Source organism: Crotalus tigris, unplaced genomic scaffold, assembly GCF_016545835.1.
Source record: "Crotalus tigris isolate CLP2741 ecotype Arizona unplaced genomic scaffold, ASM1654583v1 scf7180000018282.538533, whole genome shotgun sequence".
Classification (NCBI taxonomy): Eukaryota; Metazoa; Chordata; class Lepidosauria; order Squamata; family Viperidae; genus Crotalus; species Crotalus tigris.
The window spans coordinates 216,593-243,510 of NW_024096923.1; the positions used below are offsets into that span (position 1 = coordinate 216,593).

At 37.6% G+C, this 26,918-nt stretch overlaps 2 protein-coding genes across 10 annotated transcripts in view; one reads left to right on the forward strand and one right to left on the reverse strand.

The window, feature by feature from the left end:
- The window catches only part of STXBP4 (syntaxin binding protein 4), a 115,231-nt gene extending 94,123 nt beyond the window's left edge, over positions 1 to 21,108 (reverse strand). For 2 of the 9 annotated variants that reach the window (XM_039349519.1, XM_039349518.1), the window contains exons 1-10: positions 20,632 to 20,932; positions 20,204 to 20,318; positions 18,944 to 19,041; positions 13,278 to 13,351; positions 12,994 to 13,086; positions 11,686 to 11,755; positions 11,175 to 11,249; positions 8,036 to 8,121; positions 5,595 to 5,694; positions 2,913 to 3,045 (exon numbers count right to left, since the gene is read on the reverse strand). In XM_039349519.1, the coding sequence (XP_039205453.1) occupies positions 2,913 to 3,045; positions 5,595 to 5,694; positions 8,036 to 8,121; positions 11,175 to 11,249; positions 11,686 to 11,755; positions 12,994 to 13,086; positions 13,278 to 13,351; positions 18,944 to 18,975 (663 nt within the window). In that variant the 5' untranslated portion in view covers positions 18,976 to 19,041; positions 20,204 to 20,318; positions 20,632 to 20,932. Of the gene's footprint in view, positions 1 to 2,912; positions 3,046 to 5,594; positions 5,695 to 8,035; positions 8,122 to 11,174; positions 11,250 to 11,685; positions 11,756 to 12,993; positions 13,087 to 13,277; positions 13,352 to 18,943; positions 19,042 to 20,146; positions 20,602 to 20,631; positions 20,934 to 20,976 lie in introns of those variants that run through there. The other 7 variants (XM_039349511.1, XM_039349514.1, XM_039349515.1 and 4 more) reach the window with 7 other exon arrangements.
- Positions 21,104 to 26,591, forward strand: LOC120310747 (cytochrome c oxidase assembly protein COX11, mitochondrial). Its single transcript, XM_039349521.1, has 4 exons — positions 21,104 to 21,417; positions 24,594 to 24,749; positions 25,377 to 25,502; positions 25,972 to 26,591. Exons 1-4 carry the CDS (start codon positions 21,145 to 21,147, stop codon positions 26,152 to 26,154), a joined length of 738 nt encoding a protein of 245 aa, XP_039205455.1. The 5' UTR covers positions 21,104 to 21,144; the 3' UTR covers positions 26,155 to 26,591.
- The last annotated feature ends 327 nt before the right edge of the window (positions 26,592 to 26,918 follow it).

Consider the following 26,918-nt stretch of genomic DNA (forward strand, 5'->3'; position numbering starts at 1 on the left):
TGAAGTGTATTCTCCACTCAAATAAAAGATGGGAGAAATAACTCTCATCTTTCTCTGGCACGGAAGGGGACTTGTGGAAAGGTGTTCGAGGAAATCTTCCATATTGCACATGTTTCTGAAAAAATATGTACCCCACAGTAGGTTTTATTCTTTTAGAATGAGTTGTTTTGTCTACTGAATTAATAGGAAGCAATACTCTTATTCAATACCAGACATCCAAAATACTGTTAGTTTCTGTTGAATAAGAAGCAGACAGACTGTATTTGGCCTGGTGTGGGATAAGTAAGGATACACAAGTGATACCAGCTTCTTGCTTTGTGCCTTTAGAGAAGAAAATGACATCAGAAACTCACTAAAGCTCAGAATAATGTTCTGCGTAGGCTTTGTCCATGCTTTCTAATCTATCTAGCGTAGCTGGGGACCTTCCTACAAATAACGTCTAAGGGGCTTTTCATAAAAGTTGGAGGGCATTTGAAGGGAAAATTAATATCAATCTCTTGGAGAATTGATTTGCTATTAATTTTACCAGAATAACAGCTCTGAGAGATCTGGGGTTAAAGTTACATTAAACTACAGATATTAATTTTTTTTTACAGAATTAAGCCACAGATACACAATAAGTTTCTGTACTAGTTAATCCAACCTTGAACTTGATTAATTTATTATCAAAGGGATGAGAATAAAAGCTCTGCTGTCAATGACTACCACAGACATACTTCAGTGAACAAATTGATTAGAAAGACACAAGAACGATGTACTGACTTTTATATCAATAAATTCAGGAAGTTTTCACCAGCCTTCAGTCAGGGATCTGAAGTTAAAATCAAACTGAGGAAGGCTGATTTACTGCTGGCTATTTCTCAGGGGAACACCAGAAGAATTTTTTTATATCAGCAAGGTACTATGTTGATAATCTGGGGGTTCTGTCTTAAAAGCAATTCTATGTTGTACACATGCAGCAATAAAACGTTACAAAAGAAATAAAGGAAAGAGTAAGATACCTAGAAAAAGGAATAACAGGAGTTGTGGGACTGTGAGTATGAAATGCTTGGGATGAAAGGTTCACAGAAAACGATGCAAGTACCTCTTGAATGCAGACTGATGTCTACAATAAACCACCCTTATTATTTTTAACATTATTTCCTCTAATAACATTCTGCGTTCCTATGGTTCGTAAGATGCTAATTGGTTGCATTCTTAAATGTTGATTTATATCTTCAGCTACAGTATTATTGATCCCTTGCATTTGGATGGTTCTTTGAGATTCCTTTTGATTAGCTTTCTATTGCTTTAATAACATAGTATTCTCAATTCTCTAGATATGTTGGGACTGCAACTTCCAGAATTTCTGACTAGCCTGGGAACTGCAACTGAATTCTTGAATGCACCAAATTGGAGGACCCATGATGCATGATACAAGAAACAATGGTGACCTCTTGTGGCAGTGATTCCAAATAGCATATTCTCCATTTGAATGTAAGAAATTAAACATACCATACAAGTTGCAGACCATAAGACACATGAAAATAGATTATAGGAAATTCAGCCCAAAACATATGGGGTACATTAGGTTGCCTAATTCTAGCACCAACTCTGAACCTGACTGATAGAAAAGATCATTATCTTAATGCACTGAGAAAAAAAAAAATCCAGAGTTCTGCTTGCAGAGATCTGCAAATTTTGAAAATGGGGATTAATTTATCAACAGCTGTCTATATTCTTGATATAATAATGTGTAAATTAAACATATGTCAAATGAAACTCTTAAGTTCGGTTAGACAGTGCTTCTCAAATAGTGGGGCGGGCCCCCCAGGGGGGGCGCGAGGCTCCGTAAAGGGGGGCTCGTTTGACCTCGGCAAATACTGTCATATTGGACGCACGTGACACACGCAAAGGACCCGATTGGATAGACAGTCGCGCGGGGGCGCGCGAAATGTTTTCTTCTTCCTAGGGGGGCATGACAGAAAATAATTGAGAAGCACTGGGTTAGACTCATAATGAGTTCATGAGTTATTTTGACAATAATGTGGAAGCGCTTTTGTCACTGCTTTCTTCCTGATGTCTTTCAACTCCCCAGTCTAGCCCATAATTCTAAAATTACCTGACAATCTCTCATCCAAGAATTATGCAGGGCTGACCCTGCTTAGCTTTCAAATACAGACAAAATCAGCCTAGTGTTATCACTTGTGCCATATTTTAATAAGACATTTCAGGTGCTTGAATGTTATCCAGATGACACAGAGAAATCAGTGCCCTCAATATCAAAGTTAAGGGAAATTCAAAGCACTGATAAATAGCATCTCTTTTAAAAGTACTGGATGAAACTTTAAAATATAAAGGGCAATGGACCAAGAAACTTAAAAGCATCAAAGCAAACAGCAATCTTTGCACTGAAGATGACTCTGTACTGACAGCTGACTGATCCAATTCCTCGATCAGGGATCTTCAAACTTGGTCCTTTTCTGACTTGTGGACTTCAACTCCCAGAATTCCTCAGCCAGACATGCTGGCTGAGGAATTCTGGGAATTGAATTCCACAAGTCATAAAAGGGCTAAGTTTGAAGACCCGTCCTAGATCAACCCAGTCTATACTCCAGCTTTGATATATTCTTGTCCCAAATATTCGTCAGAACATCTAACATCAGAAGGTGTTCACAAGATACTGTCAAAGTTATCAAGATGTTGACCAGGATAGTGAGAATGAAGCTATGCCCATTTTTATTTGAGGAAGGCAAAGTTCAGAGGGATCTAGCAATAGGTTTGTTGCTCCTTTAATTTAGAGTCATCTTAATTTTGAAAAATTTGTAAGACTTAGGCAGATACCAATCAATGGCACTTGTGTCCTCCTTGGGTTGCAAAGAGAAAAGCAGAGACAGAAACCCTCTTCCCCAACTCTTCTTTGCCTTCTGTACCTTATGACAGTCACCTCCAGGAATAACTGCCAGAATATACACCAAGGGCCCTTCATTCTTGTCGATGCCTCCTACAATCTGCAGGCCCAGACCTGTTTCCTTGGAAACACTGATAATCTGAAATATGCTGTCACTAGAGAAAAAAGAAATAAAGTTAGCTTTAAAAGGTCAGTGACTGGAAACTGAGAACAAACACAAACAACACCTTGCAGCAAAATATTTTGTTTTTCTCATAGCCGTGCTCTGATGCCTGCTATGCTTAACAGGAGATCCATTTCCCCCAACCCACCACCTCCTTCTAAAATGCAACTGAGAATAGGAAAGTTGAATCAAGGAATCCTGTTCAAAATGGAAACTTTGGTGTAGGGCCTCTTGTACAATTCTGTTTCTGTAAAGAATATTTTTTCACAGTGGGCTAGGAAAGAATCTACTACTGTATGTCTTTGGAATGTGGCAAATGAATACACCATATACATGTTTTAAATAAAAAATAAAAACAAAAACTTAAAAAGTTTTTTTACTCTGGGTCCTACAATTTCCTATATCTGGAAGCTTTCTCTCTCCCCCCCCCCCCCGCTTCATGGAATTTGAGGGTAAAAAAAAAAGATTAAAAAGTGGTAAGAACAGAAAGTAAGGTATCAAAAGACATTTATCCAAAATTGCCTCCTCTCTGTTATATGCTGTGTTTCAGACAAGGCAATTGTATAACCAAAACCCATACCAGAACGCAACCTGTTTCTAGGCTGTAAGGCATCTCTCTTAGATGAGCAGACAGAACTTGAGGTTGCCTGAGCAAAATCACTTGGTCTGTCCTACCCTATCTAACAATGCTGCCATCTGCCAGGACTCAATGCTTGGCCTGAGGGACACCTAATGTGGAATCAGGCAAATCAGCATTTTTTTTTTTTTACCTCAGGCAGCAAATGTCTTGTGGCAATGCCGATCTCTACACATCTAAAAGCTGAGCTTTATCAATCCGCATAGAACTTGAAGTTTAATGGTGAGCCAAGACCAGGGAAAGGAGGCATTTTATATATTTCTTTGTAAATTCAGTGATAGCATACCAAGACATTAGGAAAATGAACTGTGGTTCATAATATAAGCATAACAAGACCTGATAGTAAACCAGAAGCTAGGAAACAGACAATAGAGAAAAATAAGGTTTGGACCCAGGAACCTAAGGATCAGGAGCAGGGATACAAGATTTTTGGATAATGTTGCTTTAAATTTAAAGATGAGAGCCAGTTTTGCCTAGTGACAAATGGTTTACCCTTTTTTGTTTGTCACTCCTTGTTATACCCTTACTGACCCCACTTCCCTGTTATACTTATAAAATCTAATAAAATATTTATTTTTTTAAAAAAGACCCCAGGTTAGAAAGCAGGAGACTGTGAATTCAGCTTCTGCCTTAGCCATGAAAGCCAGCTGGGTGACTTTGGGTCAGTCACTCTCCCTCAACCCACCCCACCCACAAGGTTGTTGTGGGGAAAATAGGAGGAGGAAGGCATATGAAACATGTTTGTTGCCATTAATATTTGTAAAAATAATAAATGCAACATAAAAATAAAATAAAAAACTGGATCATGGGGGCAATTCTATTTGAGTGCTGGAAGGCATCCACTTCCAACCAGGCTGCATTAAGATGCTGTCCCCACAGCATGACAGTCATGAAGGCCAATATGACTACAGATACTAACTTTGGAACCCAGTAGGGCTCCTGCTATTGGGTGTTTTTTGCTTCATAATTTCAGAAATGCATGTGTCCAGGATCAGTAACTATGACACAAAACGTGCAGGCTGGGTGGCCTTGCTGTGGACTCCTGGATATGTGTCTGCTTGCCACCGAACAAAGCTGGGAGTTTTACTTGGGCCCATGAAAGAAAAGCACAGTTGCTAAGCAACAGTGACATCATTACTTCTTTTCCTGGTTTTGAAAAATGGGGACAGGAAGTTTTTCTTCATCTACAAAGGATTATGGGTAGGAGTTCCCAGCCTGGAAACTATGGTGCCTCTCAGCCCTCAGAATCTACTCAGAGATTGACAAGGGGGTGGGGGTTTTTTGGCTTATTTTTAAAAAAGGGAAAAAGCAAATGAAGAAAGGCCTTGGGAAAGTCCCAGAATGCATCCTCAGGGGCCCAAGTTTAAAGGATTTGGAGCAGGTCACAGGAAAAGCCTGACAGTACTGGATGAAAAGATATCTATGGAGATTCACAATCATCCAAGTCATGGTTGTCCCAAAGATGCTTTTTCCAAAAGGCAACTGGAGCTTCTTGGCTTTTTTTCTTTAACAACATTTTCCTTCTCATTCAAGAGGCTTCTTCAATTCTGCTGAATGGATGGAAAGGATTGCCTCTCAACTGACATATGACAAGATCCTATGCCTCCTTAAAAAAAAAAAAAAAACGAGACCATTTAAGAAAAATAATTGGGAGCAAACTACAGAAAAAGGCAGCAGAGCCTGGCTATGACATTTTTCATAGTTAATTAGCTTTCCATGCAGAGAAAAAGCATATAAAACAAAAATTAAAACCCATGCCTCTTTGAGGACCTTCTGTCAGTATTGACAGCTCACAACCTTAGATTAAAAGGAAGGCTTTGGAAATGATAATGATCCTATGCTTTAAGCCCAGCATCCTGTCTTTTCCACAAATTCTCCATGAAAAACAAACTTCGCATAGTTACTTTGTTGTGGCTTGAAGGGAAGTTACCGCTGCAGGCCTTCCTGGAAGGTTTGTCACAGTGTCCTTTGGATGAAATAATGGAGGACTCACTGAAGATGCCCCTGAAAAAAAGATATCAACACCTTTTATGGGAAGATAAAAAAACAGTCACAGAAACAAAACGAGAATTTTCTATAGCAATCAACTGCTCAGTACCACAAAGATTAATGCCTATTGAACAAATCTTCTATTATTTTAAAATAGGGGTGAAGAATGGGGTCCAATCCAAGGGTCACAATGTCCTGTTAGGAGCATCTTAAGTGAGTACCCTGACATCAAGGAAAGGAAGAGACTGGCAATTCCAGGGCCAAATATAACCCCAAACATCTTTTATAGCAAGGGTGTCCAACCTTGGCAACTTTAAGCCTGTGGACTTCAACTTCCAGAATTCCCAAGCCAGCATAAATAGCTGGCTGGGGAATTCTGGGAGTTGAAGTCCACAGGTCTTAAAGTTGCCAAGGTTGGATACCCCTGTTTTACAGCCTCAGGAGCAACCTCCAACTCTAATTCTCCCAATTTGGAAGCATAATTACTTACCTTTTAAATGGAAATATTTAGAAATTGGAGTCTAAGTGCTAAAGTTGAATTAAGAAAACAAAGCTTACTCTGTCAATTAAAAGAAAGTGAAGCACCATATTCCCCCATCTCAACCATTTGTATAATTTGTCACTCCTTCCCCTCTCCCCCCACTTATGCCACTATCCAGTCCGTTTCTGCCTGAACCTTTTGTTTGTTTCCATCATTTATTTCTAATTACTTAGAAAGGCTGATACTTTCACACAGGCAACTGCTCATGTATTGTTTTTCTCTTAAGACATCCGTATTCAACATGGGTGCGAATGGAATGAAGAAAGGGGAAAATCTGCAGTTGGAAGGACTAGAAACATCATTCCACCCCACCCTCCATATGCAAAGATGCAGAATACCATAAAATATGGACACAGGCATGGACAAATTGGAGGAACTTGCTGAAAACTAAATTTATACAGAGGGCTATTTTTGACCGTGCAGTAAATTCAAATTAAAACTAAGACTCCTCGTTATAGGTAGTCTTCGACTTACAACCATTTGTTCAATGATCGTTCAAAGTTACAAAGGCACTGAAAAAAAGTGATTTACAGCTGGTCCTCGCACTTATGAGCATTGCAGCATCCCCACATGAACATGATCAAAATTCTGGTGTTTGGCAACTGGCAGGTATTTACAATGATTGCAGGGCCCTGACCATGTGTGATGGCCGTTGTGACCTTCCCAGCCAGCTTTCAAAAAGCACAGTCAATGGGGGAAGCTGGATTCGCTTAATGGCTGCATGATTCACTTAATGACTACAGCAAAAAGGTCGTAAAATTGTTCGCAGCTCATTTAACAACTGCCCTCCTTAGCAATGGACATTCTGTTCCTAATTGTAGTTGTAAGTTGAGGATTACCTACAAGTAGTACTTTCATCTATGAATGTTCTTAGACTAAACTGCCTACCAGAAAGGGCAGAAATGGTTCCCCAATAAAATAGAGAGAATTATAATTTAACAGACTGCTGGACTAGGGCTGGGGAAACATCATTTCAAATCACCATTTAGTCATAAAGATCAACCTACACACCACTTCACAGTGAAGGAAAACATACCATGAGCTCCTTGTGAAAAAGGAAAAAGGGCAAATATAATTTAATTACAACAAGCTGATAGGCCCAAAACCATCCTTTACAATGAATTGCAATCTGCTCTGTCCAGTCGCTTACAATATATAAGGCTTCAAACTCTAATCTTTTATTCACGTGGGCAATAAATAAACCTGCAAGCATTTTGACAAAATAGAAGTTAGCAACAATTTAAGTTCTCTCCCTTTTAAACACTAAGCCAGAAACTGTTTCCTATAATACAGTGCAAGGCTCTGCATAGGCTTTAATTGATTGCAATTGGCACATGACATGGTAACCTATGAGCAATACGAGATTCTGGGGCCTGAAACGGTCCTGAACAGCTGGTTTACTGGTGTTTTTCCTCTCACTGTGGCACAATTATAACATAACAGTGTTAGCCAGTAATTTCTTGAGAATATAGTTAATTATTTACATGGCACACTTTGGAATTATAGGCTCAATATGTTCTTTAAGCCACCAAACATTTGGAAATGTACAAATGAAGCCCTAGGGGGCAGTATGACACTACTACTAAACTGTTCAGTCTCATAAAGATATATATATATATATATATATATATATATTGAACTAAGATGTCCTTTCTGTCCATCAAACATCAGCCCATAAAATCTGGGTTAAAGGTCTACCTTCCAATTCGTGAAAGCATCTCTACCAACCTGAAATATTAATGGAGGCCATCAGGCCAAGAAGCTTTCTCTACTGTTCTCTTATATTGCAGAATGAAAACATAACCAATCCCTTACCAGTTAGGAGCTGCGTTGGGGAATTCCTTCTGGAGTTTATGTTACTATGTGAACTGTATTTCTCCATCAAGGCCAGAAATTCTTTCCTGCAATAATTTTTTTTTAAAAGTTGAAGATGCGATATCTCATTTAATACCTCTTAGAACAGTTCTCAACCTTTCTAATGCCGTGACCCCATAATACAGTTCCCTATGTTGTGGTGACCCCCAAGTGGGTGTGGCCACCAATAAGAGGGAGTAGGACAGCTAGGGAAAAGGGAAAAAAATGGCGGACAGCGTGGTTTGGCAACCCCCGTGAAATGGTCGTTCGACCCCAAATGGGGTCCCGACCCACAGGTTGAGAACCACTGTCTTAGAATATGTTGATAAAAGACCTTTCAAGAAATACATGTTTAGCTTATTTGTCGTTGCCAAGCTAAATCCTGAGTTTTGCTCTGTGTCTTATGTAGCAGTTAACAAATATATATATAACATACATTCACAACCTATGAAAAGCAGGAATAGTGGTATTAAAGATTAGACAATAGATAACTTAAATAGATTTTCTGTCAAATATGAGATATTTTCATCATGTTTCAATTGCAGTGCAGCTAGGTTGCATAATTACAGGTTGGAAGTTGTGTGTGGCATGAAATATGCAAGACCAATTCATTCTCAAAGATAGACTTGAAACAGCAAGAGTTCTTGATGTGCTCTTTTAATTTGCAAATTCCAACACAAAATTAGGCTTGCCAAGATGCCTATGCTTTCCCCATATTGATTTTTAAGGCTGAGTGGTAGCTTTCCCACATTCTCTTCTGTCTGTTCAAATCTGGAGATCTGTCACCATTCAATATATCAGTAGGAAACAGCAAAATGGACCAATTTCTCTGCCCACAAACAGGAAGATGTGCTATTTTAGCCAGGTTTATATTATGGTTTTCTCATAGATTTAACAAATCTATGATCAGAATGATCAAACAGCCCAACTCTGGAAATCAGACTTGATTTTAAGTAACATATGCATCTATCTTTTCTAAAGGAAAGGCACATTTTCCATAACTACTAGAAGCCTGGGTTGATATAGATGTACTTGATCAGAAGGCCTCTTCTATAATACTCAGGTCACCATACTAACATCTGAAGATCTACTCAAAAGTAAATCTGATTAAGTTCATTATGGTTTAGCCCGGGGTCCTTCCCCCCCCCCCATGGCCTGTTCAGAACCAGGCTGTGCAAGCAGCAGAAGAGTTTGCGCACAGCTCCAACTTGTGTAAGCGGCTGATGAGCATGTGCACGTGTGAAGCTCCATTTGTGCGAGTGGCTTGCATGCGCTTACCCATCACTCATACACCCTTTCCCCCCACACACACACCGCCGGTCCGTAAAGCCAGAAAGGCTGGGAACTGCTGGTTTAGTCTACCTCTTTAGGAGAATAGGATAGGATAGGATAGGATAGGATAGGATAGGAGAACCTATACCATCTCAGACAAGTGACTATCTAGCCTCTTTTTAAAAATCTCCAGTGATGGAGCGCCCATGATTTCTGGGGGCAAGCTATTCCACTGGTCAATTGTCCTCACTGTACTCATTATTACTATAGTGAGTAGGATCTTCCTGACTAAAATGGGCAGATGAAAAAAAGCCTCCATGACCAGACGGATGTAGGCTATATAACAATTTGCCAGTGTAAATTTAAAGAGAGTTGAACACATGTTAGTATGAGCCCAATAAAACTAAATTATAAATTAGCAAGAGGGAGTCTAATTCTGTTCTGCACTGAGATCTGCTGGAATGCCTGAATTGATTACAGGTTTTAATTATTCAAGATGGTTACAGTAGTTAAAAAAACAGGCTAGTATTTCTTATCTAGAAGCAGATTAGGAATCTCCAATCTACAGAACAGGGAGAGAATAAAGCCATTTGTGTATAATTGGCAATTTACACAATACCCAGAAACACAGTGTTATTTCCTATATTAGGGGAAATTAGCCATTTTTCTTTCAACTTTCCTCACTGCAAAATGTTTGGAATCCAGCGTTTAAAAGGCAGAATGCTCCGACCTCCATTATAGGAAGAAATAAAATGTCTTTATTTCCAATGTTTACATTTTTAATTTTGTCTTTTGCTTCCTAAATGTCTCTAATTATTTCTTTGAACACAGTTCAATTTTTCCCAATCTTTGAGAACAAGTATTTGTGCATTCAGTTGTTCAAAGCTGTTTTCATGTACAAACAATTAGCCAGGTTTTAAAATCAGGCAAAGCCTTGCTTAGACAAAAAACTAGCTTAAAATCCTGCACACGTTTGGATAAATCCCATTCCTATCCATATAAAGCCTTCCATATAGGAGCAGTTTCTCTACCACTGGTAGCTAACCTGGTATGTACATTTTGCTTAGATAATATCTAGCTTGATCCCACAGGTATTAAAAATAAAGAAACAACAAATAAAGCAAGCAAACAAGCAAGCTAGAGGAAACTACATATATACATCCACACTAGCAGAATTGCAATACTGAAAAGGGAAATCAAATTTAGACAAATGCTGTAATTAGTGGAAATTTTCTCCATCTTTACAATGTTCTCCAGAAAGAATGTGCTATCCTTAGATAGCTAGCTGGGAATATCAGTAGTGATATACTAGGCACATCTGAAAGGCACCAGATTGGGAAAAAATGCTTTATGACAACTCTATTCATAAAGCTCATAAGATAGGGCTAACAGTGAACTTGCTGCAATTAGAAGATTACAAATCCACAAGTCTATAACACACAAATGAGGAAAACAAAGTTTCAGATTTCACTTTTCAAGAACAGATTGCAGGAATCGTCTCCATACATTTAATGATTCACATTTAGTTTCACTTCTCTATTGATTTTATCAGACATGATTTATTAAAGTGGGAACAGATGCCATATTTATTTTTTCATTCCAAATTTTCTCAAAAAGGATAGGGATTGTGGTTTTTCTTCTTTAACCTGCAGAAAAACTTGAAAACTTTGCATTTTTGCAGTGAGCTGAGGGAAGTTCCCACACTATTAAAGAAGCTCTAATGAAAGAGATTAAATAAATAGGGATATTTTTTTAAGATAAATGTATAATTTACCATTAAGTCCTTAGTATAATTTTCTAGGACTTGGGGAAATTTAACATTTCTTACTTTGCATCTTCATCTCGGGCAATAAGCAAAGACACGCGACTGGTTGCCGATGCCATCTGTAATATGTCAACAGCTCTGTAAAATTAAAAATGAAGAGTTAAATGTACTGACTTTCTCCACTGAGGTGCTATAAAAGCATCACCATAATTCATTTTATTGTTTTCTATTGTTTATTTATTGTTTTCTATGAGTTGAATGATTATATGTTCATTTTTAAAACATTGTTGGCATAATGTCCTTTTTACAATTATTCTTCATAGCAATGGATATTGTGAAGACAGCATTCTTTTTTGTCTTAAATTGGCACAGAGCAGGCCAGTGACACTTTATCTTATTGTATGGCATCTTATCCATGAAGATGTTAAAGAAGATGTTAAAGCAGTTGGAGGCAACTGTTTTTTCTTTCTATAGCTAATATAGCTTCTGTAGCTAATCTGAGCTAAAATACGAATAGGCAAATACAAATGCTAGCCATTCCAGTTGATGCTTATAATTAAATGCTAGAACTTACCTTTCATTAGTTACGCCACATAATTTTTGGCCATTCACTTCTAAAATCAAATCTCCAATACACAATTGATCTTTAAAATTAAAAAAATCATAATAGTTAATTAGAAATCAGCTACATCAAGAAAACAAAATGTTTTGTTTAGGAAAAAAACCCCTGCTCTCTCACACATACACACACACACACACACACACAAAAAAAAAAACCCACCAAGCACAGAAAAATATCAGAATTACTTCTGATATATTCAAGCAGTATGAAACAGCTACAAGATTAGTAATTAACTATTTTCTAGCTATGCTGAATGACATTTATTTTATTTATATCTTTCTATAGGACTTCATAATAATGACCTAAGGCAATCTTTCATTTATCTTTTATGCCATTTTTAATGTTTTACTTATTTTATTATTTTTGTACGATGGACATTTTAGTTGGGGGTAACTTAACTATCATATGAATCTTACTATCAGACATATCTATTATAATATCCCGAATTAGTGAACTAAGTAGTAATAGCTGTTTTTCTATGACTTAGTCATTTATTCTCCACTGGTAAAAACTTATCTTGTCCACCAGCAACATATGATCAACAATGTTCTACTTAAAGAGGGAACTGACAGTTTTGAAATCAGCTGATATATAAGAGGTTGGAAGGTGAATAAAAGCTGTATTTGCATTTCCAGTAAAGAGAAAGGTAAAAAAAAAAAAAAAGTAAAACCAAACATATCCATGGTAATCTAACAAGCTTTGGAGCCCCCATGGATAGAGATGACAGGGAGAGGCTAGTTATTCCACCTTTCCTGTCCTTTGTCTATATTATGGGAAGTAAAACAGGGACAGAGAAGATGGGCTTAGAGTTTTTCCCCTCTATTTGGCCAGCACAGCAGATAAGCACCCCATGGCTAGCTGGAGCTAAAAGCAACTTCTTCAAATCTCCTGGCTGTTTTATTGTGTGTATGACCCAGAGAGAAGTTGCAAGCCTGATTAAATCAGGTATATAGTGCGCCTAAAATTCTCTCACTTGAATCTAATGGATGAAATCCAAAGACTTTTTTTTTTCAAAGGAAGTAATTATTTCCATGAGTGGAACTATGGATATGGTGACCTCAGCCTCTCCTGTGTAATCTCCTTCTGCTCTAAAAGATTGGAATTTCTAGAACAGAATGAGGATGTTCTGTAGGGGAAGGAAAAAGAAGATGGTCTGGAAGTGTGGCTCTTTAATAAAAAAAAATCAATATATGGATTGTTACAGCTTTTTTTTAAAAGCAGCATTGCCACCAGTGACGATCACAAATAATTATTTACTACCTGTAGCAGCTATCCTCTCGGGTAATATCTCCTTTATGAAAATTCCATATTCTTCTTTGGATCGATCTTGACAGCTTCCAATAATTTTAATGCCTGTTGAGAAATTAAAACAAACAAGAAGTAAATAGGTTATTTTCTTATTTTCCCCACTGTGATAAACATACCATGGTAATTACTAAATAACTATATACATTACAAATCCAATCTACATTAGAGCGGACCACCTGCCCTAAACAGTGTAGCAATACGCCAACTTTATTAAATTGAATACGTAATTTAATTACCTAATCCATTTTGACAGTCTGAAAACACAACACGGTGTATAACTCGTTGGGTTCCATGTGAGCCTACAAAGGTCCTTTGAAATAGAGAAGAGAAGGTTGATTTCAGAATATTTGCAAGCTATGAAATATTTTTTTAAAAAAATTGAAACATGGAACCTATTGTGTCAGTCCAAAGGTAATAAAAGCAGGTATCTTTAAAAATGATGATGAAAAAGTGATTGAACTCATTTGCTTCCTCCCATCATTTCTTTCCACCATTTAGAACAGTGGTTCTCAACCTTCCTAATGCCGCGACCCTTTAATACAATTCCTTATGTTGTGGTGACCCCCAACCATAAAATTATTTTCGTTGCTACTTCATAACTGTAATTTTGCTACTGTTATGAATCGTAATGTAAATATCTGATATGCAGGGTGTATTTTCATTGTTACGAATTGAACATAATTAAAGCATAGTGATTAATCACAAAAACAATATAGCAATGCTCGCTGGAGAAGCTTGCTCTTCCTTGCTCAACAATGTTGGGAGGGAGGGGGAAGGAAGGAAGGAAGAATGAAGGGGAAAGGAAGGAAGGAAGGAGAAAGAGATTGAAGGGGAAGGGATGGAGATTGAGGGAAGGAAGGAAGATTGAAGGGGAAAGGAAGGAGATTGAAGGGGAAAAGAAGGAAGGAAGGAAGGAAGGAAGATTGAAGGGGAAAGGAAGGAGATGGAGAAGGAAGGAGATTGAAGGGGGAAGGAAGGAAGGAGAGATTGAAGGGGAAGGGATGGAGATGGAAGGAAGGAAGATTGAAGGGAAAAGGAAGGAGATGGAGAAGGAAGGAGATTGAAGGGGGAAGGAAGAAAGGAAGGAAGGAGAGAAAGATTGAAGGGGAAGGGATAGAGATGGAAGGAAGGAAGATTGAAGGGGAAAGGAACGAGATGGAGAAGGAAGATTGAAGGGGAAAGGAGATGGAGAAAGAAGGAGATTGAAGGGGGAAGGAAGGAAGGAAGGAAGGAAGGAAGGAAGGAAGGAAGGAAGGAAGGAAGGAAGGAAGGAGAGAGAGATTGAAGGGGAAGGAATGGAGATGGAAGGAAGGAAGATTGAAGGGGAAAGGAAGGAGATTGAAGGGGAAAGGAAGGAGATGGACAAGGAAGGAGATTGAAGGGGGAAGGAAGGAAGGAGAGAGAGTTGAAGGGGGGAAGCACTGCCAAGGACGCACAAGGACTAGTTATAAAGTTACTTTTTCAGCAACATCATAACTTCAAACTGTCGCCAAATAGGGCAGTCATTAAGTCATTTATTGTACAATAAAAGAATACAGTACAATGCAATTTGAAACAAGCAACAAGAAGCAGATACCGTAAAAAAAAAAGTTAGGTTATGGTCACGCTACTCTGGAATTTTTCCCACATTCTTTGTAACCAAAGAAATGTGATACATTTCCTTAGGGCAGTGCTTCTCAAATAGTGGGGCGCGCCCCCCGGGGGGGCGCGAGGCTCCGTAAAGGGAGGCTCGTTTGACCTCGGCAAATACTGTCATATTGGATTTCTAGATCGGATCATCCGACTCACTCGCAAGCGGCAGCCCGATGCGGAGGACAACATGACCGCCAACGCACGTGACACATGCAAAGGACCCGATTGGATAGACATGATGCTCTATCCTGATTGGCCAAACCCGCCCGTGTGACTTTTAGACCCGGAAATCGGTCCTCTGTACAGAAAAAATTTTTTTACAGTCGCGCGGGGGGCGCGAAATGTTTTCTTCTTCCTAGGGGGGCATGACAGAAAATAATTGAGAAGCACTGCCTTAGGGCATTGCCACCTTGGCAGCACCCTCCTAGTGACGAAAAGTAAGTAAACAGGCAGCATGTACCATAAATGTAAAAGGACACTCTTGTGTATTTCTGATCTACACTGTCAGCTACCTGTCATCACACTGATCTGTAAACGCTATGTAGTGCACAGATGCCACTTTTGTCTTCTCTATAATCTTCCAGATTTAACTTAGAAAGATAGAAAGAGATGAATAATCTTGGACTGTTGCTAAAAAATTTTGTAAAAAAACATGAGATTTAAATAAAGAGAGGAAGAAAAAAGCAGAGAAAGAACACAAATGCACATTGTAGTTACCGGTACAATCTGCTTATCTAGCAACATTTTATTTGCTATATATAACAGTCTCCCTTCAATAAACTAGGTTGCTTTAAAGGCGCTTATTACATAATATTAGTAACAGCAACAATTTAGTACAGGATTGTTCTAAAGAACATAGGCTCACATTCCAACTGGAATAAATCGCATTTCAGAAGCAGGGATTTTAGTGTTTTGCCTATTCTGTCACAAATGTTTACAGATGGAAAATGATAATATATGCTGGATTTTGTTATTTAATAGCAAATAATCTGAAACTGCATTACTGAATCTTAAAATCTACATTTTAATCAATTATGATTTGCCCGTCTCTGTGACGATCAGCTTAAGATATACAAATGGTTTCTTGAATGATACTTTATTGATAATCAATATTTTTTTTATTTTGCTAAAATGTGTTTAAGTTTTTGGAAGGCAAAAGAAAACAACTGACCCCCCCCCCCCGCAAACTCTTATTTCTAGATTTCTGTAAAATATATCCACAAACCAGGTTTTATATGCATCTAGATTTAGGAGAGAGGCTTGGAAAGAAATCTCAGTAAATGAAGAAGTCCTTTTAATAATAATAATAAAAAACTATGAATCACTTCTTTTTATCCTGAGTAAGGTACACAAGAATCACAGCAGTAAAACCATTAAAGTAAAATGCCTGCTTGCCTGCCTATCATCTGTCTGCCTTGTTACAGAATAAGCCTGCAATAATCTTTACATTTTATAGAGATGAAAATATCTGTTTACGTAAGATTTTAGAAAATGGCTGGGGACAGCTATCTAAAATCTAACCATGAGACACGTCTTATAGATCTTATTCTCTGGTTTTCACTCATCCCCCGGCAAAAGACAATTGTTGAAGACGAAATAAATCAATCTTAAAAAGCGCTGAGAGGTTTCATATTCAGCAGCAGTATAATTGCTTGCTTCCATCATACTTGAAATTACTAAAACTTCAGTGTGGTCTCTCCTTCCAATTAATCTTCCCACATGAGATAATTCACACGTGACAGCAATAATTAGTTCTCCCAGTGCAATTCAGTAAGTAGGAAGAACTGTATTTTTTAAAAATATACCAATTACTTGCATTTTCTCTGGATTTTAATATATCGTTTATAATAAACTACAGCTCCTTTTGTTTGTGTTAGGATTCATTCTTTATAATCCTCTTGGCATAAAACTTCAACTATCTTTATCTATTTAAAACATATGTCTGCCAGATTGTGTCAGAACATGTAGGATATATAACTCCTTACTCACCAACTTATAATAATCTCAAACTCCCCAGTACTTATCCATTATGTACATAGTGGCATAGAAGAAGACAGCAGGATAAATTCAGAATGATATTGCAAAACAATTATTTTCCAATAAATTTCTATAGACAAATTATCAACTAATTCCTTACATTCTGAATGGCAATGCTAGGCATTAACAAAAGTTACACAGAATGCTTATTCCCTTATGTCTTGCTTCTAGGCATATCTGGTTTTCTGTAACTGAAAATTGAAACATTGGGCTAGATACTTATGGGCTTAATCTAATACAGGGGTCCTCAACCTTGGCAACTTTAAGACTTGTGGACTTCAACTCCCAAAATTCCTCAGCCAGCAAAGTTACCAAGGTTGAGGACCCCTGATCTAATAGAACTTCTGATTCTAAGTCAAAATGCTTGCTGATTCCATTCAAAACTGTTCTTCCAGAACTGCAAACACACCGGATTTTTATTTTAGCTGTTAACAGTTGACCAAAAGTCTGTGCTTACATTTGTATATGAAGGAGATAAACATCTGTCAGTATATCCTATGCATATGACAGACAGTTTGGTGTAGTGGGTAATGCACCAAACTAGAAACTGGGAGATTGTGAGTTCTAATCTTGATTTAGGCATGAAACCAGCTGGGTGACAGGCCAATTACTCTCCCTCAGCTCTAGGAAGCAGGCAAGGGCAAACCATTTCTGAAATTTTGCCTGCAGTGATACATCAAGATTCCAGGAATCAACACTGATTTGAAGGCACATGCAAACACAAAGATTAAAATAATGAATTTTATACACTGTATATTTCATTGTCACCAAGAATGCTTAGATTCATCTACTTTAGCTTGTCTGTTTTTCCTTCCCAGCTCTTCAAGCTAAGATTTTAGATTTGATTCTTGACATACCTTCCTAGGTTTCTAATCTAACTTATCTATTTATCTACCATTTTTTGCAGTTCTGCAATAAGAATAAGATAATGCTGACACAGTGGTTAGTATTCTGGTACTGGAAAATTGTATGTCCTAATTAATTTGCAAGTAAAATATCAACTTTTACTGATAGGAACCAGAAATACTTCAGAATACTGATGAATATACAATCTGCGGAGGTTCTACAGATACAAGATACTAAGTGGAATGGCAGAAAGTACCATAACATGTATTTTACTTTGGAGTTCTTGGTGCTCTCTGTGCTTGGTTGTTTGCTTGCAGACATTTCATTATCCAACAAGGTAACATCATCATTGTGAATGTGGGTTTTGCTCCCTGTTTATATGTAGTAGCGTGCTCTGCCAATGTTGGTCAGAATGAGGTTTTCTCCTTGCTATTTTCTTGAGTAGGGTATTGTTTTCTGCTTGTTTCTCTGGTGTTAGTCACTGCTTATGTGCGTGTTGGCTGCTGGAGATGATATGTCCTGGACTTTTTGTTTCCTCCTTAGTTTTTTCTTGTCTCTTCTGAATGATGTATAAATATGTTTTATTTCTATGTGTCTATTGATGTCTGATTTGTCTGAATGCCAGGAATCTCCTAGGAGTTTTTGATTTGGTTTGGTCTAGGATGCTTAGTTTCTGTTTGGTCTAGGATATTCAGTTTCTTCTCACAGCTGGTTGAGGTTCATGGATGTGCTAGTCTTCTGCCTAACTGTTCTACATAGTAACTGTTACAAACACTGTATATTGTAGATGATTAAAGCAGGTCATTCCTAAGTTTTTTTTTCTGTTAAGGAGGCTCCTGTTGCTTCTGTCTATTTCCTAGCACATCTGATCCACACATTCCATTATATTCTCTGAATAATGTTCCTGCACAGCTCCTCTTGTGGAAGCTTGGATTGTTACTTTGATAATGGAGCACTTGGTTAGTGTGGGTTGTTTTTCAACAGGGTTGTGTTTCTAATTTTCTATTATTTCTTCTGCTGAAAAAGATATCCAAGAAGTATAGTGTGTTTTTTCCTTCCTTTGCGAATATTATTCCTTTGAAGGTCACAGAGCACCAAGAACTCCACAGTTCAGCTCTGAACTACATATATTCTCTTTTATTGCTATTTTACTTTATTTACTGTCAGTGATCACAAAAGATATATCACTCTGGAATCTTATTAGCTCAGCAGGTAAGAACACAGTAATGTATGCATGAAAGTACATTTCTTTCATTATATTCTGCACTAACTAGATGTATTACACTAACATTAATATACATATATTAGGAATTGTTTTAATAATATAAATCAGAGATAGATATTGAATTATTATAGGCCTAAAGATGTGTAAACATACATGACTTACATTTCAGGGTGATTTGAGTCTGGGGATGCCATTTCTGTCGACAAATGTCATTAATAATGGAATATTCCAACAAGCTCACAACTAAAACTGCCCCTTTGCTGCAAAGCAAAAAACACCATTGGGTATTACATGCATAATTACTATGAATTGCATTCAAACTAATGCAGACACACATTCTTTGATGGTTTGATACACCTGGTATTGAATTTACTGAATATTTCTTAGTTAAAAAATAAAATATCCCACATTTTTAGCAGCTTGAGACAGAGAACACAACAATCTTGGCCACCAAGACCCAGGATTGAAGCTGTAGAGCCAGAAATGGGTACTGGCATCAAGGTGGTGGTCCCATTTGTACTGGAATGCTTATTCTGCTCTTCCTGGCATATCTTTCCTGACCAGTCATCACAGAGATCAGCTCACCTTACTTCCACAGAAACAGCCCTTAAATAGGGGTACCAATTTCAATTATAACCACCCTCCAATAACTCCCACATCTGTTCTTTCCTGAGAAAGCCAGCAAGTGGAAGCCAGCTAGTATGCTGACCTCTTTTATTACAGTAGCTATGCTTTTTCTATGAATGCAGTCCAGATCAACCTGTATGTGTATGTGCAGAATGCATCTTGAAAGGATGGCAGATGGAAGCAATTGTTTGTACTTTTGAGCCACAAAGTTTGAATGTAGTATTGTCCCTACCCAGTGCTTTTTTTGTAAAAAAAAAAAAAAAAAAGGTGCCGGAACTCACATTATACAACCCGCCTTGCCTACCCTACAAGGTTCCATCCAGAAAAGGTGCCGGAACTCCGTTCTGGGCATTCTATGACAAAAAAAGTCCTGTCCCTACCAAACTAGACTATAGCGACCAACAGAAGAGCCACATTGACTTAGTGGTTAAGGCATAAAGCCAGAAACCAAAAGATTGTGAGTTTTAGTCCAGGCTTAGGCATGAAAGTTGGCTGGATGATTTTGGGCTAATCACTCTCAGCTCAACCCACCTCATAGGCTGTTATAGGGAAAATAGGAAGGAGTATTAGCATGTTCACCGCCTTATAAAAATAAAAAGGTGGGATATAAATTAATAAAATTAAATGCTGTGTGCCATTTAATACTATGTACTTAAGCAATACAGTGGGAAAGACCAATTTTATTTAAAACAATTTTGTCCTTCAAAAACCCAAAGCAACATTCTAGTACTACTCCACCTGCTGCCCACTTTATCCTCAAAAACAACTTTGAGTAGGTCAGTTGAAAAATCTTGCCTCGTCTCAGATCACCCAGAGAGCTGAATGCGTTCTTCCTCGTACAAATCTGGCTCCCTCATCTTGCTCAGGTCGCTTGGTGTGAATATCAAAGGCGCTATAACTCCTTTTATTCCTAACGAAACAGGTGATTAGTAGACTGGACATTTCAAAACTGGAAACATCAGTTTAATCCCTAGAAGATTGCGTCCTGCGAAGCCGAGAGCTTTCTCAAGATTTCCAGGGGTGTGTCTGGATAACAAACAAGTCTGCAGTGCGCTCGTCTTTTTTGAAACTTCGCCTGGGGCGGTCTAAGATTGCGGGAAGCAGAGTTGCAAGCGGAATTTCCAATAACAAGACAAAAGTGCTAAGGTTCTTAAATAAACCCAGATTCTGCATTAAAAAACAAAAAGCCCCAATAAATTAGTTTTAAACTAAAATATTTTTACCTATTTATCAGGGTTGCCAGCGGGGATTCCTAAAACCAGATTTCGCGCTCAGATAAACCCAGATTCTACAAAAAAAAAAAAAAAAAAAAAACCCAGGTGGCAAAACACCATAAATCAGTTTTAAACTAAATTATCTGTACCTAATCTAACACCTACAATATAATGTAATGTATAGAAAAACTTAGATTTCATTAAATTTTAAAATAAAAAGACCCCAAGAAACCCAACAAGGAACCAGATCTGGATTGAAAAAAATCCAGCACGGCAACCTTGGCGGGAAATGCGTACCGCTCCTAACTCGGAGGCGGGGCAAAGAGGCGACAGGTAACGAAAACGCGAACTTACCCCCCGCGGCCGCCGTAGTCAGAACGTAGTGCTGGAAGTTTTGCAGTATCAAAGCGACAACCCCACTGGGTTTGACCTTGGCTTCTCTCGCGATACTTGCTAATCGCGTTCGCTGGCCTGCGAAGGGCAGCCCCGCCGAAAGGGAATGCTCACGTGACAGGAAGAAGCATGCGTTTGGGCGCAAAGGGCTGGGTGCTGGTGGCCCGAACGGTGAGAAGCTGGGGCTGCAGGCCGGTTCGGCTCTGTCACCGTGGCAACAGCCAGGAATTCCGCGGGGACCAGCGCTATAAGAGCGCCGAGGCTGTGGCCGCGTTCCGCCGGCAGCAGGAGCAGCAATGGAAGCACCGCAACAGGACGGTGCTCACCTATCTGGCGGCCGGGGTGGTGGGCATGGCAGGCTTATCCTACGCAGCCGTGCCGCTCTATCGCCTTTATTGCCAGGTGAGTGGCGGGGCGTAGGAGGAGGCGGGGTTGGAGGTCACCTGCAGCCGACGATTCGTTTCCCTCTCCACGCCAGCCTGCCCCGTTAGGGTTAATGTGTTTGAAGGGGCGAGGGCGGGGCTAGTTCTTGTGGTCCATGGAATATGTGATAGAATAAAACGGCGATCATAGGTACAGATTGCTAATTGCTAAAATTATTCTGATCTATCTTGTTATTGGCATGTCCTTACTCTAAACGATTTCGTTTAAGTTTATTATTCCCAATTACTTTTCTCTAAGATTGCTGTCTATTTGCATTTGTGCACAGGGAAACAAGTATATGACCTTCAGGCCTTTTCCATCAACTCTTTAAGTACATGAAGTGTGATGGTTGACATTACTGTTGACTTAAAATTTAGTAGCAGCATGGATTTTTGGTGTTCTGATTTTGCGTTCCTAATGAGCTCTTTAAATTTTATTCACTTTCAGCCCAAAAAATGGTTGCATTTGCAAATCTCAGATGTATAGTACACATTGACTTGTATTAATCCTTTCTTCCAGTCCTACTTTCAGTATGTACACCGAATACATGAAATAGATATTGAGTCAATATGTATTTTTGTCTCTTTCCCTTCTCTGTTGTGGCCTATTCCCTTTCTCTAAATTCAATTCTTACAGTGTTTTTTGTCACTTTAAGTATTCTTCAAAAGAATAATAGGTTGCTTTGACACATCCATTAGCTTTGATATATTCCATGGTCTTGCCATTCTAAGGCCTCTGTATGGTTAATATTCTAAATCAGAGGTAAACGTCCACATATTCTTCTGCTCTATCGATTATCCATCTTATGTTTTCTATCGTATGCTCCCGAGCTTTTCTAAAATACTGTGTTCCTGTGATTTTTTCTCTCCAGCTATAGTCCTTTTTATAAAATCTTAAGCAAAATGTGATTGTGTGAAAAACTACTGCCATGATTTCAGTAATTTGTGCATTTGTTTTGCATCTCTTTTTACTGTTTTATTACCTTGACTCATTTTTATGTTCTTACATTTATTTGGTAGGAACTGATATAACTATTGTGATGAATATGATTATATTGATTGGTTTTAACCTCTATATGAATATTTTTGTTTTTATAGCCTGCAAGCTGCCAAGAATAGATTAGTCTGTGTGTCTAGAAGTATAATAAATATACATTGAGATGTGGATAAGTTGTGATTGGTAGAACTGAAACATTCTGGTTATTCAAGGCTTCAGCTGAAACAAAATCTGAATGGGTATTTGAACTGAATAAGACAGTGATGGCGAACATTTTAGAGACTGAGTGCCCAAACTGCAACCCAAAACCCACTTATGTATCCTTGGGTGCCGGGTGGGTGTGGCCCACTGGGTGGGCGTGGCTGCTGTGGTAACGGCAGACGATAGGACTAAAAAGTTCAATCAATCAATTCCAACTTTGCGAGATCCTTTTTTTTCTCATAAGAAGTTGAAATTGAGAGATTGATTGAATTTTATTTTTTTTTGTTTGGACACGGTGGAGGCCTAAAGTGAAAAGGTTTTATAAAATCCAGCTGAAGGCCTAGGACTGGGGCGATGGTGCACGTGCCCACAGAGAGGGCTCTGCGTGCCACCTGTGGCACGCGTGCCATAGGTTTCCCACCATAGGAATAAGACAAGGCTTGTACTGTATGTTTGTACCTTCCTTTTGCTGCAGGTGGTCATCTCGCCTGTCAATTTTCTTAGTGCTTTCCATTCCCTAATTCTCCTTAGTTGCTTAGCTTTTCCACTGATGACCTTGGTGTCAAACATGCCCTGGGCCAAACCTCTCATTATCTCAGCACTTTCCATTTTTACTTTCTTTTAACCATCCCCAATGTTCTTGGCTTTTTGCCACATTCTGTCCCTCCTAATTTCTTTCTTTCTGTTTTGACAATTTTAGTTTTCATTGAATAGTGTATCACACTTGTCATGTTCACAATTGTTTATGTCCTTGTAAAGAGAAGAACTCTTCAAGTATAATAAAATCTCAGTTTAACAACTTCAGTTTAGTAGTCTTCAAATAATAAACTTAAAGTGCATCCAGATTTCAGCTATATTTAACAAAGTCTATTGTACCCCGAATAATCCAGATCAAACAAATTTATATAATTTATATAAGGTACTTATATTATACTTTTGGCAGAGTGATGTCAATTGACTCAAATGGCAAATTCAGGTTGAATGGACATTTGAATATAACAAAGATTTTATTGGCCTTTCTTTGTATCTGATTACATTATCACGTCCAGATTTCTACACGAAAATTCAATATTCTTCAATTAGTAGACAACTATTTTATGATTTCTGGAGCAAAAGGATTCTCAGTATCTGGTACCACCATCATTTGTCTAAATGTTCCAGCCATACCCATATGCTTGCCTTGTTAACAATATAGAGATGGTTTGTTCTTTTCTTCTGGTTTTTATGTTTGAATTTCTTGTCTAAAATAACTTATCTCTTCCACTTTTAACTGTTCAGCAACAACTTAGTGCTCCCATTCTTGTCAGTTTTACTGAAACAGCTTCAGCATTACATGAAAGTGCTAATCTGCTGAGAGGGAGCTTTGTAAGGGGGTTTTACAGTTTGATGAAGGTGGGACAACCGTGGTAATTATATATTTCCTCTAGCAACTGATGCAGTGCACATATGAATTTCCTTAGTGTACTTAACGTCTTTCTTGCGAAGTCCCCATTGGTATTTAGTTGGTCTCCTTTTGAACCTTTTGAACAACCTTTTGAACAACCATGACTTTGGTGAGGGGACTTCAACTGCTGCTCAGATTATGGCTGTGGAGTACTTCAGATTCAAAAACTTGCTTTGAAGCATTAATGGGTGCACACATTGCTTCTCTCTCCAACTACTTAAACCAAACTCATATTTTCCCAGGATCTTACTGCAACTACAGAAGAAAACGGCATGCTCCTGAGAAAAGACACAGCTGCTTTAAGGAGCTGCAGAGAAATATTCCATGAGCACCCTTGCAAACATTGAGGCATCTTTTGCCTTTGAATCTAAAGCACTGCACAGCTCTAGTAAGTGTTGCTAATTTTAAGTAAACAATTTGTAATCGGAAAAAAAACCTACTCAGTTCTTATTGCCATGAAAATAATTTGTTTTCAAGTAGATTGTTTTTTAATTTCAGCTTATTTTCCTTTCAGGCTACTGGGATTAGTGGGTCAACTTCAGCAGGCCATAGTTCAGACCAGATTGAGACTATGGAGCCTATAAAAGACCGCATCATTAAAGTCACCTTCAATTCAGATGTTCATTCAAGTCTTCAGTGGAACTTCAAGCCTCAGCAGACTGAAGTTTATGTAAGTAATTAAAATCTGTTAGGTGAATTTTGCATGAACTTTTAGAAGCATTTTTTACAATAAAATGATATGCTTTTATAAAAATAATCAAGAATGTGAGTAGTTGTAGCCAACCAAGAGTTTTTAATTAAGAGGCTCCTTTCAGTTAGATAAATAAGATATAATCAAAACAATAAATTTTGTTTTACTAATTTATATTAGCAAAACTAATTTTGGAATTAAGTTTATGCTAGTAGCAAATATAAATGGCAGGCAGGTTAAATCCCAGTACACTGCTTGTTTGCCAAGTGCACAACTATAGTTTAATCTATTCTCTGTCATTAGTATTAGAGTGAACCAAATTCTGGTTAGTTTCTTTGTACAATCTAAAATGATTTTTAATAAATATTTTGAAATATAATGCAACAAAGATACTCCACCTCAAATGATTGAGCCTTTAATGCTGTGTTTTGCAACCTCAACTGGCTTAAGATGCATGGATGTCAACTCTCAGAATTCTGGGAGAATTCTTGAGAAACCCTGCTTTAATGTAACTTGGTGCACAGACTTTGTTTGAAAACCTATTTTGTAAGAAATAAAAGTGTGGAGAGAAGCTAGAAACATAACAGTTGTAACTTTTTAAAATAGGTAGTTCCAGGAGAAACTGCACTGGCCTTTTATAAAGCAAAGAATCCCACTGATAGACCAATAATTGGAATATCTACCTACAACATACTACCACCTGAGGCTGGACAATATTTCAATAAGATACAGGTAAGTGCTGTTCAGTTTGGTTAACTTCCTGAAATATTTATAATTAAAAATAGCCTATTTTGATAATTCATATTTGCGGCAATTCATATAATTAGATTTAAGGTATGGTATGATCTCAATACTTCTTGTTCTCTTGAATTCTGTGTAACTTCATTTTTTTAAGGATTGCTTTTGTATAGCATAATATAAGATTTCCAATAGTTCAAAGTGCTCACTTTTCCATGAAATATGAACAAAACAGGGATGTTCACCAATATCACTTAGTTTTTGATCTTACTATTTAAATGTTTTATATTTAGACAGATTTTAAAATGTTTATAAAACAATTACTTGACAAAGAGAGTTTGAAAATGGTTTTGTTTTTAATATTTTTTAAAAAAACGTTATTGAATTAAAGGTTAAAACAAAACATAGACAGAGGTTAGCTAGCTATTCAATTTTGGAAAATAAATCTTTTTTTTTCTTTCAGTGTTTTTGTTTTGAAGAACAAAGACTCAATCCTCGTGAGGAAGTGGACATGCCAGTATTTTTCTTCATTGATCCTGAATTTGTAGAAGACCCAAGGATGGAGAAAGTTAATTTGATTACTCTTTCTTACACGTTTTTTGAAGCCAAAACAGGATATACACCACCCCTTCCAGGTTATAATTAACAATGCAACATGTAGACTTGACATTGGAGTTTTGTCTTCAATTCTCTGTTGATAATCCACTGACTGCAAAAATAATTTCTTTAACCCAGGAAGAAGATGCTGAATATTTCAGGCATTATATTTTATTTTCTGAATATGCACTGATGTATCTTCTCTTTGGAGATGTGATTAATCTTCATTTTAAATCCAAATTAAGAATACAAAGAAATGATATACAAAAATAATTCATTTTGTTCATTTCTCTCTTTCATTTACAGAAAGATGTATCTAATTACCAATTTATGACTGTCATAAAGTTTTTTTAATTTCAATTCCACACAGTTATCTAAAATGATATTTAATAGATTAGTGTGTCAAAGAATAAAATAGTAAATGGTTTATTTTTGGAGATTTGATGTCTGCTGAATGAAGTATTAAATAATCAGTAAAATAACAAACATTGCTAGATTTGACTTTTCTTGCCTATCTTAAATCAGAAGTAGCACAATCTGATAAGTTTTGTAAGCTGTTTTAAAGAAGTGTGCAGAAGATATTGTCCAGTGTACTATGTTAAAACTCAGTTATTCCATGCAGCAGCTTTTTATTCTAAAAGCTACGCTCTTGTTTTTCATGAGTTACCCACAAGCCAAAATAAATGAAGAATAGCTAAGAACAGCAACCTTTTTTTAAAAATGCTGCTTTTATGAATCCCATAATATCCTCACTTAAAACTTTCCTCTTGAGTTCTTCTTCAGGGTAATATACTTTGATTCTATTCTTTATAT

What these genes read in the sequence shown, in the direction of transcription:
- LOC120310747 (XM_039349521.1), top strand. Translation starts at nt 21,145, where the DNA reads ATGCGTTTGGGCGCAAAGGGCTGGGTGCTGGTGGCCCGAACGGTGAGA. An exon ending in TCTATCGCCTTTATTGCCAG is followed by an intron (nt 21,418 to 24,593) that starts GTGAGTGGCGGG and finishes TTTTCCTTTCAG; the next exon opens with GCTACTGGGATTAGTGGGTC. An exon ending in CTCAGCAGACTGAAGTTTAT is followed by an intron (nt 24,750 to 25,376) that starts GTAAGTAATTAA and finishes TTTTTAAAATAG; the next exon opens with GTAGTTCCAGGAGAAACTGC.